Source organism: Carcharhinus amblyrhynchos, chromosome 19, assembly GCF_965287045.1.
Source record: "Carcharhinus amblyrhynchos chromosome 19, sCarAmb.v2.hapA, whole genome shotgun sequence".
Classification (NCBI taxonomy): Eukaryota; Metazoa; Chordata; class Chondrichthyes; order Carcharhiniformes; family Carcharhinidae; genus Carcharhinus; species Carcharhinus amblyrhynchos.
The window spans coordinates 29,979,980-29,994,475 of record NC_137342.1 but is presented as its reverse complement, the minus strand read 5'-3'; the positions used below and the strand labels follow the sequence as shown (position 1 = coordinate 29,994,475).

The window sequence follows — 14,496 nt, the reverse complement described above, 5'->3', positions numbered from 1 at the left end:
CTTGGACGTCCTTCTTAACCTTAAATCCCAGGGTGCTGTCCCTGAACCTTAAATCCCAGAGTAATATTCCTACCCTGTAACACCTGTTCTGTCGGGTCCCCTCGTGGGCAGTCAGTCTGTGGTCGGGCTGGCCGGGGGTCAGCAGAATGTAAAAATAACACAATGAATCACAGTTCGCGATCGCAGCCGCCCGCCCAAAAAGAAACTTAAACCCACGTTACCGCTGTGCAGCTACTGAACAGACCCTGTTCACAAGTTCAGATCGCGGCAGCCGTGAAACACCGCTCTGACACTGGGACACTAATATTCCGCGGGTTCGATGAAGTGAGTAAAGATACTCACCCAGTGCCAGGAGACGGCGTTCCAGCGACGGTCATGATCCCGGATGAGCCCCCGATTGTTAGCGCGAGTGGGTGAAACGACCACTATGGACTCAGGGTGAAGTTCAATAACGGCACAGCTTTATTTTCTTTATGTTGACAGAGAAGCACAGTCAGGACATACAATCGGACTGTCCCGAAAGTGCTCTAAAGACTCCCCCACAACGGGCTATAGTTATACCTGAACTTCGCGTTTCAAATGCTAATCCTTTATTTACAGTATTTGACTTCAGCCATCCTGTTTCGATGTTTTTGAGTGTTGGAGCAATTGTTTTAAGTGTGTGTTAATCGTTTTTGTCTGGTATGTTATCAATGGTCTGGAATCTCTGGGGTTTGAACCATCGGTGTGTTATTGATCTCAAGAGTTTTGAGGGGCCAGGGACACTTTCTTAACTGTGTTAATTTTAGGTGTCTCCATGGGTTGTTTGACTGGTTTAGAAGTGCTGATTTTGATGGGGTGGGGATGTGTTCTTTAATTTAGTTCCTGTCGGTGCCATCCTGTCCAATTTCCCTTATGTGCTAGCCCTCATTTGCATTCTAAAAGCATGCTGTTGCCTACTGATCAGGGTCTGTTACTTTGTGATTTTAGTGGAGGGCTCTGAGGATAGCTTTAGTTTGCTTCCATTTTGTGTGCCCAATTTCATAAAATTTGTTGTCCGATAACACTGGGGTGTCCTGGGGAACAACCACTCAGAGATCCAGGGGGAGAGTATCGTGATCACGAGATGTTCCTTTCATGGTGCAGAGTCATTATTGCCCTGCTATCCAAGAAAAGGGATCACCACCTACTGAAAAACTGATGCCCAGTCTCCCTTCTCAGCATAAACTATAAAAGATTTTTGCTAGGGCAAAGTCTTTCCACCTTGGCACCGTGCTGGACTGCATGATCCACCTACCCAGTCCCGGGCCCCTTCACTTGAAGAGAGGGATGTGTCAGGATTGCCTCATGTCTGGCCAGTTATATTCTATTTGCATGGTGCCTTTCCTGCGCCTCTTGCAGCGGAGGTTATTATGTTTGGTTGTGTGTTGGCCAGATGCAAATCAGATTTTTGTCCTCCCAAGCTTTCTTCCCAGCTTGCCATGCTGATTGATCTGCATGGCGAGCTAGTAAGATCACACACGATATGTTTTTATAGTTTAAGCTTATGAAACACACTCCCTTAGAACAGCTTCTCGCCAGCCACAGTTATAGTTTTCCTGTAATGTCACTCCTGGATTTATTTTCAAACTAAGTCCACTGCCCAAGTAGAACTAGTCCTCACAGGTTCAGTTGCCTCCATTCCTAGAAGTTGCTAAATGCAACTCAAATGTTTTTGATTTCTTGCTGTGCACATATTTCAACCATTCTTTTAATTTCAATTTTTTTTTGTCAGGGTTTAGGAAATCTCGGTCACTGCACCAAGATACAAGAGTTCATACTGGCAGAGTGCTCAGGAGTCACTGATATTGGATTACAGGTAAAAATCATTTCTGCTGTCAGAAATATATCACTATTCAGCTTTAATTGATGCCCGACATGAAGATTCATTGCTGTACTTTACTAAAACAATATGCTTCAAATATAACATGCATTCCAAATTTGCCTTATTACCATGTATATGCACACATAGCATGTGACACTTCAGAGTGGCAATGAATCAGCTGACAGCCTTTTATGGTTCACTCAGAAGCAAATTATTTACATAGGTAACACAGAGCAGTAGGCTACATATGTGAGCCGTCTATAAGCCTCTCATCCGAGTACTAAAACAAAAGCAAAATACAGTGAATGCTGGAAATCTAAAATAAAAACAGAATCCTCCCCATGCCAGTCTGTATCTTGTTGTCATGTTTCATATTCAGACAGTGCTGAATCTTTTTCTGCTATTAATACATTCTGTTATTTTGCTTTCAGACAGTGCTGACCTTTATTCTGCAATTAACTGTACCAAAGTTTTCATCTGTAAACTATCATTCCCTCTGTCTTGTGTTCCATGAATGCTTCATCATTTAACCTCTCCTACCCTCTAACATACCCCTGACCTTCTATTTTGATCCACTGACTAGCTCCAGCACTCACTTTTTTGAACAGCATAAAACCCATTAAATTTCTGTCTCTCTCCAGATCAAAAGGAGAGTCATATCAGACTTGAAACGGGTCCATCTTTGCAGTGTACTGCTTGCTGGTGGCGGGATCTTATGGTCCTGTTGTTGTCAACGGGGTTTTCCACTGAATATGCACTCCTTTCTGCCAGGATACCCATAGCGGGGGTGCACTGCTGGTGGGACCATAAGATCCTACCGGCATGAATGGGAGCAAGACTTCAGCAGTTAATTTTGTATCTCTCTCCACAGATGCTGCCTGATGTACTAAGAATGTTTATTATTTAATTTGCAGTGTTTCTTTCCAGGAACAGATGCATTAACATGATTTAACACATTATTTTAATTTGCAGTGTTTCTTTCCAGGAACAGATGCATTAACATGATGCCCACCAAGCTAGTGTACAGAACAATTCCCTCTGGTGGAAGCCTTGTATAAAATGGGATTCTTCATCCTAATGCTTTAAATTTTTAAAAAATTAATTGTTAACGCAGCAATAAAGTTACAGCGTAGTCTTCCAACTTCAGTTGCTGAAAAGCATGGAAATAGTGACAGGATGAGAATGTAATGTTAATCATATAAATGTTAGACTTTAGCTTTTTGATAATTTCTCTCAAAAATTAAGTTTATAAATTCCAAAATTTAATGAAATTAAGGAATGACTCTTATTTATTCCTTTAAATCATGAAAAACTTAAAAGAAATGCTATCAAAATGCTACATTTCTGGTAAGAATGCGTTATTCATTTGCAACACATCCAAAAAGATGTTCTTGACCAGTGGCAAACACTCATTTTCTTTATCCTATCTTCTGGATAAAATTTTAGGGAAAAATTTGCATATTGTCTCCAATGCTTTACATCCTTCCTATAGTATGGTGCCCCAAGTTGAACATAATACCCCAGTAGAGGCCAAACCAATGCTCTTTATATGGTCTGTATAACTATCTTGCATATACTTTTATTTACAAAGCCCAGTATTTCTATGACTTATTAACTGCTTCATCAATCTGCCCTACCACCTTCAACAGTTTGTGCACATATACCTCTAGGTCCCTCTGCTTTTGCACCCCTTTAGAATTGTGTTATTTCATATTGCCTTTTGTTATTTTTCCTACTAAAATGTATCTTTTTGCACTGGCTCTCATGTTAGCTGACACTGGTAACAGTTCTCTCCCCTTCTGCTTACCTCCAGATCTGACATTATTATCCTTCTTCTCAAAAAGCCAACCATTTACCATTGCCGATGCAAACATCTCCGCCTCCCTTTCCACTTCAAAGTCATTGAATGTGTTGTCTCCAAAATTTGAGCCTATTTTTTCCAGAACCTTTCTTTATTCATTCTTGGTTATGAACATTGTAGCAAGGTCAACATTTGTTGCCCATTCCTAACTGCCCTTGATGATGGTAGTGAGCTGTCTTCTTGAACTCTCCAATCATGGTGATGTAGGTGTATCTGCAGTGCTGTTCAGGAGGAAGTTTCAGGATTTTGACCCAGCAATAGTGAAGCATGATGATATACTTTTAGGCCTGGAGAACTTACAGGAGGTAGTGTTCCCATGCTCCTTGTTCTTCTAGGTAGCAGAGTTTTGAAGCTGTTGTTGAAAGAGCCTAGGCCAATTGCAACTGTGCATCTTGTAGATGGGTGTACAATACAGCCAGTGGTGGAGGGAGTGAATGGTGTGCCGAGTGCTAATCGCTAATCAAGCAGGTTGCTTTGTCTTTGAAGCTGTTGAGCTTTTTGAGGGTTATTGGAGCTGCACTCATCCAAGCAGATAAGGAACTCTCCCTCATAGTCCAGATTTGTGCCTTTGTAGAATGTGGACAGACTCCAAGAAGTTAGGAGGTGAGTTATTCACTACAGAATACCCAACCTTTGACCTGCTCTTGTAGCCACAGTAGCTATATGGCTAATCCAGTTTAAGTTTCGAGTTAATGGAAACCCCCAAGCTGTTATTGGTGGGAAATACAATGATGGTAATACTGCTGAATGTCAAGGGGAAATGTTTAGATTCTCTCTTGTTTGAGATAGTCAATGCCTGGCACTTGCATGGCCCAAATGTTACTTGCCACTTGTCATTTCAAGTCTGGTTGTTGTATAGGTCTTGATGTATCTGGGCATGGACTTCATGTTCTGAAAAATTAGGAATGGGGCTGTGCATTATGCAAATACCATTGGTGCAACATCCTGTCAAGCACTGTCTTAATGTCAAGGGCACTCACTCTCACCTAATCTCTGGCATTCAGCTCTTTTGTTCATGTTTTAATCAAGACTGTTGTAAGGAGCCAAACTAGAAACTCCAAGGTATATTATGAAGTTAGCCCAGACCCCAACTTTAACCTTGGATTTTGGCGTTAAGATGAGTATAAGATGTTTTGCTCTAGATATGATTCAACTGATTTCCTAGAAAGTTTTTATCAAAACAACCTTTATTTAAGAACACAATTAGAATGTAACAAAAGGAATTAGCATGACTTTTACCAATTTAAACTACTTTAAATTTAAGTTTGAATGACAAGTTATAAGTCTTAACAGTTAGCTATTTCTATAGTTCCAATTGTAAGCAGCACCTCATAGACATAAATCCTTTCTTCAGAACAAGTGGGCACCAAAAATCAATAAGCTCATGTAGATGCTAGATTTCCAATCTTTTATCATCTCTGGACAGAAATCCAGACAGATACCGGTGTACTGACTCTCAAAAGATATTTCTCAAGCAGCAGAATTTCAGTCTCTAGCAGATCCCAGTCTCCAGATTTCAGAGAGAGAAAGGGCGACTTCTCTCTGCAGCTTCCATGCAGCAACTAAGCTGAGTTCTCTGTGTAAGTCTAGCTCCACCCAGTCATCTGATATTACTGTCAATCTACCCAATCAAGTCCTACTCTGCAAAACCCAGGAGAAATCACTAAAATCACCAGAACAGCATTAATTCAGATTGAAACAAGCATTGTAGTAATTAGGAAAAATTATGCTTCTGCAGTAAACAATACAGGCCTGCCAGGTACAGACTTAACAACACTAGTTAGAACAGTTTGTTAAAATAGAAACTATAATAAGTCTTCGGAGGCAGAAATTCTTTCACCAAAATCCCTTTATTTACAAATCTAACACCATACACAGAGTGCCAGTAGTTAGCAGTCTATCTCTGGGGCTGTCAGAGGAACTAACACTCCAAGTACAAGACAAAGACTCCCTGACTGGCCAATCAATTGGATTCTTAATCAGGGAGTTCATACTTCAATAGGCCAACCTCAACGGTTGAAATTATTATACGCCTCCCCCCAAAATCCGAGGAATCCCCATGGTCAAAGCTCCTCACAGGTTTCTTCCTCCATTTGAGCGCTGGATCCGGATCCTCCAATTTAGCATCCGATACAGGAGGGGTGTATCTATAGACGCCCGTCTTTTCCATCATGAGCACCAGAGGGCCAGTTTGCCCTCTCCCTTTGGTGGTAGGGGAACAGCCACGGCTTCGTCCATCGTGTCCATCTTTGAATGCGAGGTTTTTGCCAAGGGTGCTGGAGAGGTGGGTTAGCCCGCCGGGGAAGACGCTCCTCAGTTCTTGGCTAGCTGGGCTGAGTTGGCTCTGGGGCGAGTGATGAATTCAAGACCTCCATCTGGTCTACCGTTCCCATTATCCATGTGAGACCATTTGTGAAGTTTCTCACCTAGACTTTATCACCAGCATCGAAATGCCTCTTTTTGGCAACTGTTGTCATGGCCCCTGAAATGGGCCTCTTGGTGCTTTTCCATCTTCCCCTAATTTGGGAATAGCAGGCTCAACCTGGTGCCTGAGTAGTTCCACCAGTGTTTGTGCCCATGAATAGTTCCACCAGTGTTATTCCTGTGGTGGCACGTGGGGTTGAATTGTAATCAAACAACTTTGGTGTCTATTGATGCTACTGGCTGTTTCTTTAACCCGGCTTTTAAAGTCTGGAAAGCTCTGTCTGTGAACCCATTCTATGCTGGATGATACATTGCTGTCCTGATGTGTCAAACTTTACTCGACTTCATGAATGTAGTGAATTCTTGGCTGGTGAAAGCCAATCTGTTGTCCAAGACTAGCACCTCTGGAATCTGGTCAAAAACTAGACATGCAGCTTCTTGACAATTGTCGTTGTACTTGCTGAATTCATCTTATAGACGTTCAACCATTTTGAGTGGGCGTCTACCGTTATCAAGAACATGGACCCCATAAATGGGCCTGCAAAACCGACATGCAGTCAAATTCATGGTCTATTACCACGGGCACAGCAGGGCTGTCATTGGCACCTTCTGCCTTTGTTGGCATTCCTGGCACCGACCCACCAATGCTGCTATATCTGCATTCAAGCCTGGCTACCAGACAGCTCCATTGCCAGCATCTTCATCTTGGACACTCCTGGGTACCCATGATGTAATTCAGCCAGTATGGCCCGACAACCCTGACTTGGGACTGTGACGCGTGCCCCCCATAGCAGCATCCTGCCTTCTATGGTGATGTGCTTTCTTCTGCTCCAATCGGGTTGGAATTATGGTTGGACTGGTCTTTCCATTTCTATGATAGTACCAAGTGTTTTACTTTTGCTAGTACCTGTTCCTTTTGCGTCCACAGGCATGTGTTGTGTGCAGCCACTGGGAGGGTATCCAGAAAGTTCAACATCGCCACTCTTCTACTCTGGGTACCAACGGTGGGGTGTCTGGTAATGATATCCTGTTTAGGGCATCAGCATTTGCCAAAGTTCCCAGCCAGTGCTCTGGCTAATACTGTATGCTGCCAGTAATAATGACCAGTGCTGGATCCGGGCTGATGCTATTGCCCTCTGAACAAACCCAGCAATGGTTTATGATTAGTGATGATTGTGAATTTCTGCCCATATAGGTATTGGTGGAATTTTTTTACTGCAAAAATTATGGCCAGTCCTTTTTGATCTGGGCGTACTTCTGTTCTGCTATTGTTAGGGTCCTGGTGGCATAGGCTACAGGCTGTTCCTCTGTCTTTTGCCATCTATGTGCCAGAACAGCACCAATGCCATATGGAGACACGTCGCAAGTGAGCACTAACACTATCCTGGGGTCATAATGTGCCAAAACATTTGCTGAGGAGAGCTGTTGTTTGATTTTCTTAAAAGGCCCAATCTTGGCAGGCAGACCATTCCCGGCTTTCCCCTTTTTTAGTAGCTGATGTATGGGATCCAAAATGGAGGCCCTTTTTTGTATGAATTTCCCATAATACGTCACCAGTCCTAAAAACAACCATAACTCCTGGAGTGTGGTGGGGGCCAGGGCATCTTTGATTGCCTGCACCTGATCCTTTGGAGGATGTAGACCTGACTTGTTGACTTTATAACCCAGATAGGTTACTTGCAGTACTAAGATAACACATTTCGCCCTCTTTAAGTGCACATCCGCCGCTGAAAACCTTCTAAAGACTTCCCCCAGGTTCTGCAGGTGTTCTGCCCTCATTTTCCTCATTTAACAAGAGACCCAAGACCAATCCCTGCAATAGACCATTACACCCAGACACTCTGTCTCCTGCCACTAAGCCAATTTTGGATCCAATTCACCAATTGCCCTGGATCCCATGGGCTGTTACCTTCTTGATCAGTCTTCCATATGTGAGCTTGTCAAAAGCCTTTCTGAAGTCCATGTAGACTACATCAGCTGCACGGCCCTCATTTATACACCTAGTCACCTTCATGAAAAATTTAATCAACTTCATTAGACATGATCCCTCACTTACACAGCCAAGCTGACTATTTTATATTAATCCTTGCCTTTTCAAGCAGAGATTATGTCTGTCCCTCAGAACTTTTTCCAATAATTTCCCTACCACTGATGTTAAACTCACTGGCCTGTAATTACCTAGTGTGGCCCTACTTCCTTTCTTCAATAATAGTACCACATGAGATGTCCTCCAATTCTCTGGCACCTGGCCTGTAAGAAGTCTCACAACACCAAGTTAAAGTCCAGCAGGTTTATTTAGTAGCAAAAGCCATTAGCTTTCGGAGCACAGCTCCTTCATCAGGTAAGTGGGAGTTCTGTTCACAAACAGGGATATAAATTCACAAACTCAATTTACAATATAATGATTTGAATGCGAGTCTTTACATGTAATCAAGTCTTAAAGGTATAGACAGTGTGAGTGGAGAGAGGATTAAATACAGGTTAAAGAGATGTATGTTATCTCCAGCCAGGAGAGTTAGTGAGATTTTGCAAGCCCAGGCAAGTCGTAGGGGTTACAGATAGTGTGACATGAACCCAAGATCCCGGTTGAGGTCGTCCTCATGTGTGCACAATTTGGCTATCAGTCTTTGCCTAGCGATTCTGTGTTGTCGCGTGTCGTGAAGGCCGCCTTGGAGAATGCTTACCCGAAGATCAGAGGCCAAATGCCCGTAACCGCTGAAGTGATCCCCAACAAGAAGAGAACACTCTTGCCTGGTGATTGTCGAACAGTGCTCATTCATTTGTTGTCATAGTGTCTGCATGGTCTCCCCAATATACCATGCCTTAGGACATCGTTTCCTGCAACGCATCAGGTAGATAGCGTTGGCCGAGTTGCAAGTGTATGTACTGTGTACCTGGTGGATGGTGTTCTCACGAGATGATGGCATCCGTGTCAATGATCCGGCACGTCTTGCAGAGGTTGCTGTGGCAGGGTTGTGTGGTGTCGTGCTCACTGTTCTTCTGAAGGCTGGGTAGTTTGCTGCGGACAGAACTCCCACTTATCTGATGAAGGAGCAATGCTCCGAAAGCTAGTGGCTTTTGCTACCAAATAAACCTGTTGGATTTTAACCTGGTATTGTGAGACTTCTTACTGTGTTTACTCCAGTCCATCGCTGGCATCTCCACTTCACCTGTATGCAGAGAGGATTTGAAAATTAATGTCAGAGTTGTACAATCTTCTTCCTTGGCTCACACAGCAGCCTGGGATACATCTCATCTTGGTTTTAAGTCCACAAACATTGCTAATACCTCCTCCCTCCCAGTGCTAATTTGTTCACTTATTTCACAGGTCCCCTCCCTGCTTTCTATATCTCTTCTGTCTTTCTCCATAGTAAACACAGATGCAAAAAAAACTCATTTAAAACCTCACCTACGTCTTTTGGCCCCACACACAGATTGCCACTTTGGTCCTCAATGGGCCCTTACCCTGGTTATCCCTTGCCTTTAATACACTTACAAAGTACTTGGATTTTAGGACCATAGAAAACCATAGAAAATTACAGCTCAGAAACAGGCCTTTTGGCCCCTCTTGTCTGTGCCGAACCATTTTTTGCCTAGTCCCACTGACCTGCACTTGAACCATATCCCTCCACACCTCTCTCATCCATGTACTCGTCCAAGTTTTTCTTAAATGTTAAAAGTGACCCTGCATTTACCACTTTATCCAGCAGCTCATTCCACACTCCCATCACTCTCTGCGTGAAGAAGCCCCCCTCTTAATATTCCCTTTAAATTTTTCTCCTTTCACCCTTAACCCATGCCCTCTGGTTTTTTTCTCCCCTAGTGTCAGTGGAAAAAGCCTGCTTGCATTCACTCTATCTATACCCATCAAAATCTTATACACCTCTATCAAATCTCCCCTCATTCTTCTACGCTCCAGGGGATAAAGTCCTAACCTATTCAATCTCTCTCTGTAACTCAGCTTCTCAAGTCCCGGCAACATCCTCGTGAACCTTCTCTGCACTCTTTCAACCTTATTTACATCCTTCCTGTGACTAGGTGACCAAAACTGTACACAATACTCTAAATTAGGCCTCACCAATGCCTTATATAACCTTACCATAACACTCCAACTTTTATACTTGATACTCCGATTTATAAAGGCCAGTGTACCAAAAGCACTCTTTACAACCTTATCCACCTGTGATGTCACTTTTAGGGAATTCTGTACCTGTATTCCCAGATCCCTCTGTTCAACTGCATTCTTCAGAGTCCTACCATTTAGCCTGTATGTTCTACTTTGGTTTGTCCTTTCAAAGTGCAATACCTCACATTTGTCTGCGTTAAATTCCATTTGCCATTTTTCAGCCCATTTTTCTAGTTGGTGCAAATTCCTCTGCAAACTTTGAAAACCTTCCTCACTGTCCACTACACCTCCAATCTTTGTACCATCAGCAAATTTGCTGATTCAATTTACCACATTATCATCCAGACCATTGATATAGATGACAAACAACAATGGACCCTGAGGCACACCACTAGTCACAGGCCTCCACTCAGAGAAGCAATCCCCCACAACCACTCTCTGGCTTCTTCCGTTGAGCCAGTGTCTAATGCAATTTACTACCTCCTCATGTATACCTAGCTACTGAACCTTCCTAACTAACCTCCCATGAGGGACCTTGCCAAAGGCCTTGCTAAAATCCAGGTAGACAACATCCACCGCCTTCCCTTCATCCACTTACCTGGTGACCTCCTCGAAAAACTCAAACAGATTGGTTGAACATGACCTACCACGCACAAAACCATGTTGATTCTCCCTAATAAGTCCCTGTCTATCCAAATATTTGTAGATCCTATCCCTTATCACACCTCCCAATAACTTGCCCACTGCTGACGTCAAGCTTACTGGCCTATAATTTCCCGGATTTTTTTTGGAACCTTTTTTAAACAATGGAACAACATGAACCACCCTCCAATCATCCGGCACCTCCCCCATGCATACTGACATTTTAAATCTGTCTGCCAGGGTCCCTGCAAGTTCACTACTAGCTTCCCTCAAGGTCCGTGGGAATATCATGTCTAGTCCTGGGGATTTATCCACTCTGATTTGCCGCAAGACAGCCAGCACCTCCTCCTCTTTAATCTGTAAAGATTCCATGACCTCCCTACCCGTTTGCCCTATTTCCATAGACTCCATGCCCATTTCCTCAGTAGATGCGGATGCAAAAAAACCATTTAGTATCTCCCCCATCTCTTTTGGTTCTATACACAGTTTACCACTCTGGTCTTCAAGGGGACCAATTTTATCCCTCACTATCCTTTTGCTCCTAACATACCTATGGAAGCTCTTTGGATTTTCCTTCACTCTGTCTGCCAAAGTCTTCTTTTAGCCCTCCTGATTTCCTTCTTAAGTAGCTTCTTGCACTTTTTTTACTCCTCGAGCATCTGATCTGTTCCTTGCTGCCTGTACATTTCATACAACTCTCGCTTCCTCTTAATCAGTGTTACAATCTCCCTCAAGAACCAAGGTTCCTTATTCCTATTTACTTTGCCTTTAATCCTGACAGGAACATACAAACTCTGCACTCTCAAAATTTCTGCTTTGAAGGCCTCCCACTTTCCATTTACATCCTTATCAGAGAACAGCCAGTGCCAATCCACACTTCCCAGATCCCTTCTCATTTCATCAAATTTGGCCTTTTTCCAGTTCAGAACTTCAACCCGAGGACCAGGTCTATCCTTATCCATGATCAGGTTGAACCTAATGGCATTATGATCACTGGATCCAAAGTGTTCCCTCACATTCACATCCCTAACTCATTTTGCAATAGGAGATCCAATATCGTATCCTCTCTAGTTGGCACCTCTATATACTAAAGTGGAAAATTCTCCTGAACACATTTTACAAACTCTACCCCGTCTAAACCTCTAATAGTATGCAAGTCCCAATCTGTATGTGGAAAATTAAAATTCCCTACTGTTACAACTTTGTGTTTCTTGCAGCTGTCAGCTATCTCTGTGCTGATTTGCTCCTCCAATTCTCGTTGACTATTGGGTGGTCTATAATACAACCCCATTAATGTGGTCATACCTTTCCTGTTTCTCAGCTCCACCCATAGAGCCGCTATAGACAAGCTCCATCCTGCCTGAGTACTGCTGTAACATTCTCCCTGACCAACAATGCCACTCCACATTCCCCCCCCGCCGCCGCCCCCCCATCTTTTATCCCTCTGCCTCTATCACGCCTGAAACATTGGAACCCTGGAACATTGAGCTGCCGGTCCTGCCCCTCCTGTAGCCAAGTTTCACGTGGCTATAATGTCATATTTCCATGTGTCAATCTCCGCCTTCAGCTCAACTGTCTTCCCCACAATACTAGCATTGAAATAGACACACCTCAAGAGATTGTTTCCAACCCTTCCATTTGTGATTTTGCATGAACTAACCTGTCTTTTTACCCCCACTCCACTATCTGCTCTGGCACTCTCGTTCCCATTCCCCTGCAAATCTAGTTTAAACGCTCCCCAATAACACTATCAAACCTCCCTGCAAGTAGATTGGTCCCCTTGCTACTTGTCTCTCTTGTACAGGTCCCACCTACCCCAGAAGAGGTCCCAATGATCCAAGAATCGGAAACACTGCCTCCTACACCAGTTCCTCAGCAACGTGTTCATCCACCCAAGCATCCTACTCTTACCCTCACTGGCACGTAGTACAGGTAGCAATCCTGAGATTACTACCCTCGGGGTCCTGCTTTTTAACTTCCTTCCAAGCTCTCTATATTCTGTCTTTAGGACCTCCTCATTCTTCCTACCTACATCATTGGTACCGATGTGTACCATGACATCTGGCTGATCATCTTCCCACTTTAGAGCACCGTGCACATGATCAGAGACATCCCTAACCTTGGCACCTGGGAGGCAACAAACCATGTGGGAGTCTGTGTCCCAACCACAGAACCTCCTGTCTGTACCTCTGACCATCGAGTCCCCTATCACTACCACTCTCCTTTTCTTCCTCCCACTCTTTTGTGCTGCAGAACCAGTCTCAGTATCAGATTTCTGGCTGTCGCAGCTTGTCCCAGGTAAAGCATTCTCCACAACAGTATCCAATTCAGTACACCTGTTTTGGAGGGGAATGGCCACATGGGAACCCTGCTCTGCCTGTCCTTTCACATTTCCATTCCCTCTTCTTACAGTAACCCAATTTCCTGTGCTCTGCTGTTTAGGTGTAACTACCTCCCTAAAGCTACTGTCTATATTCTTCTCATTCTTCCAAATTAAACAGAGGTCATCAAGCTCCTTCTCCAGTTCCCTAACACACTTTGCTAGCAGCTGCAGCTGGATGCATCTCTTGCAGGTGTTGTCGTCAGGGAAACCAGAGGTCTCCCTGATCTCTCACATCCTGCAGGAAGAGCGTTCCAACATCTTGCCTGGCATTTTTTCTTACGGGGAAAAAACAATAAGAATAAACTTTCCGAAAAAAAAACCTACTCTCGCCTCTGCCTGTTCTCATCGAAGCCGGTTGAGCCAAAGCCCTTCAGCCTTCACTCTGCTTCCTCTCACTCCGTTGCCTGCTCTCAACGCTGTCTGCTGTATAGAGTGGCCTGCTGTTTATAGTTCCCTTTCACCACTAGTTGGTGTCAGGCACCTGCACAGTTTTCCCAGTTAAAAAAAAACTTTTGAAAGGAAAAAAACCCGCGAAAAAGCTTTAACTTAATGAATAAATAAATAAGCAAACCTTAGCTGCCTTACCCTCAGCATGAATCTCTCCCTCTCCAACTTGCTCTAGTCACAATTTTTCTCTTATTTTGCCAGCATTTGCTGCACTATTTTTTTTTAAGTATCCCCCCTGCACTTTCTATATTCCTTTAGGGCTTCCACTCTTTTTAGCCCTCTGTATCTGCCATAAGCCTCCCTTTTTTCCTTATTTAATCCTCATTATCCCTCAACATCATGGGTTCCCTTGACTTGTTGGTCCCACCCAATACTTGTTGGCCTTATATTCTATTTCCATTTTGAATAACTCCTGTTCTGATGTGATGTGACCCGCCTTAATGAAGCACAGCCGCCTGAGATGCTGCTCCTGCAAAACATTGTTTTTGTTTACATTCCTGTGGTCAGGAAAATCCTTCAAACTCCCCCAGTTATTCATCACAGTGCTTCCATCAACTTTGTCAAAAGAACCTCAGCTGGATCTTGTTGTGTGCCCTTATAAATAGCCATAGAAAGCTATATCTTTCTTCCTAACACTTGCTGTTGCAGGAGTGAATAAAGAAGGTATTCTCTGTATATTTGTTGTCCAATTTAGTACTCAAATGTCAGTCTGTTAACATCAGTGAAACCATGATCTTGTTCTCTCAGGAGAATACAGCCATTCAATTTTC

At 43.5% G+C, this 14,496-nt stretch overlaps 1 protein-coding gene across 1 annotated transcript in view; it reads left to right on the top strand.

Annotated features, from left to right (window-relative positions):
* The window catches only part of fbxl13 (F-box and leucine-rich repeat protein 13), a 246,667-nt gene that overhangs the window by 206,789 nt on the left and 25,382 nt on the right, over positions 1 to 14,496 (top strand). Inside the window, exon 19 of the mRNA XM_080207484.1 lies at positions 1,754 to 1,837. Within this exon, the coding sequence (XP_080063610.1) occupies positions 1,754 to 1,837 (84 nt within the window). The remainder of the gene's footprint in view (positions 1 to 1,753; positions 1,838 to 14,496) is intronic.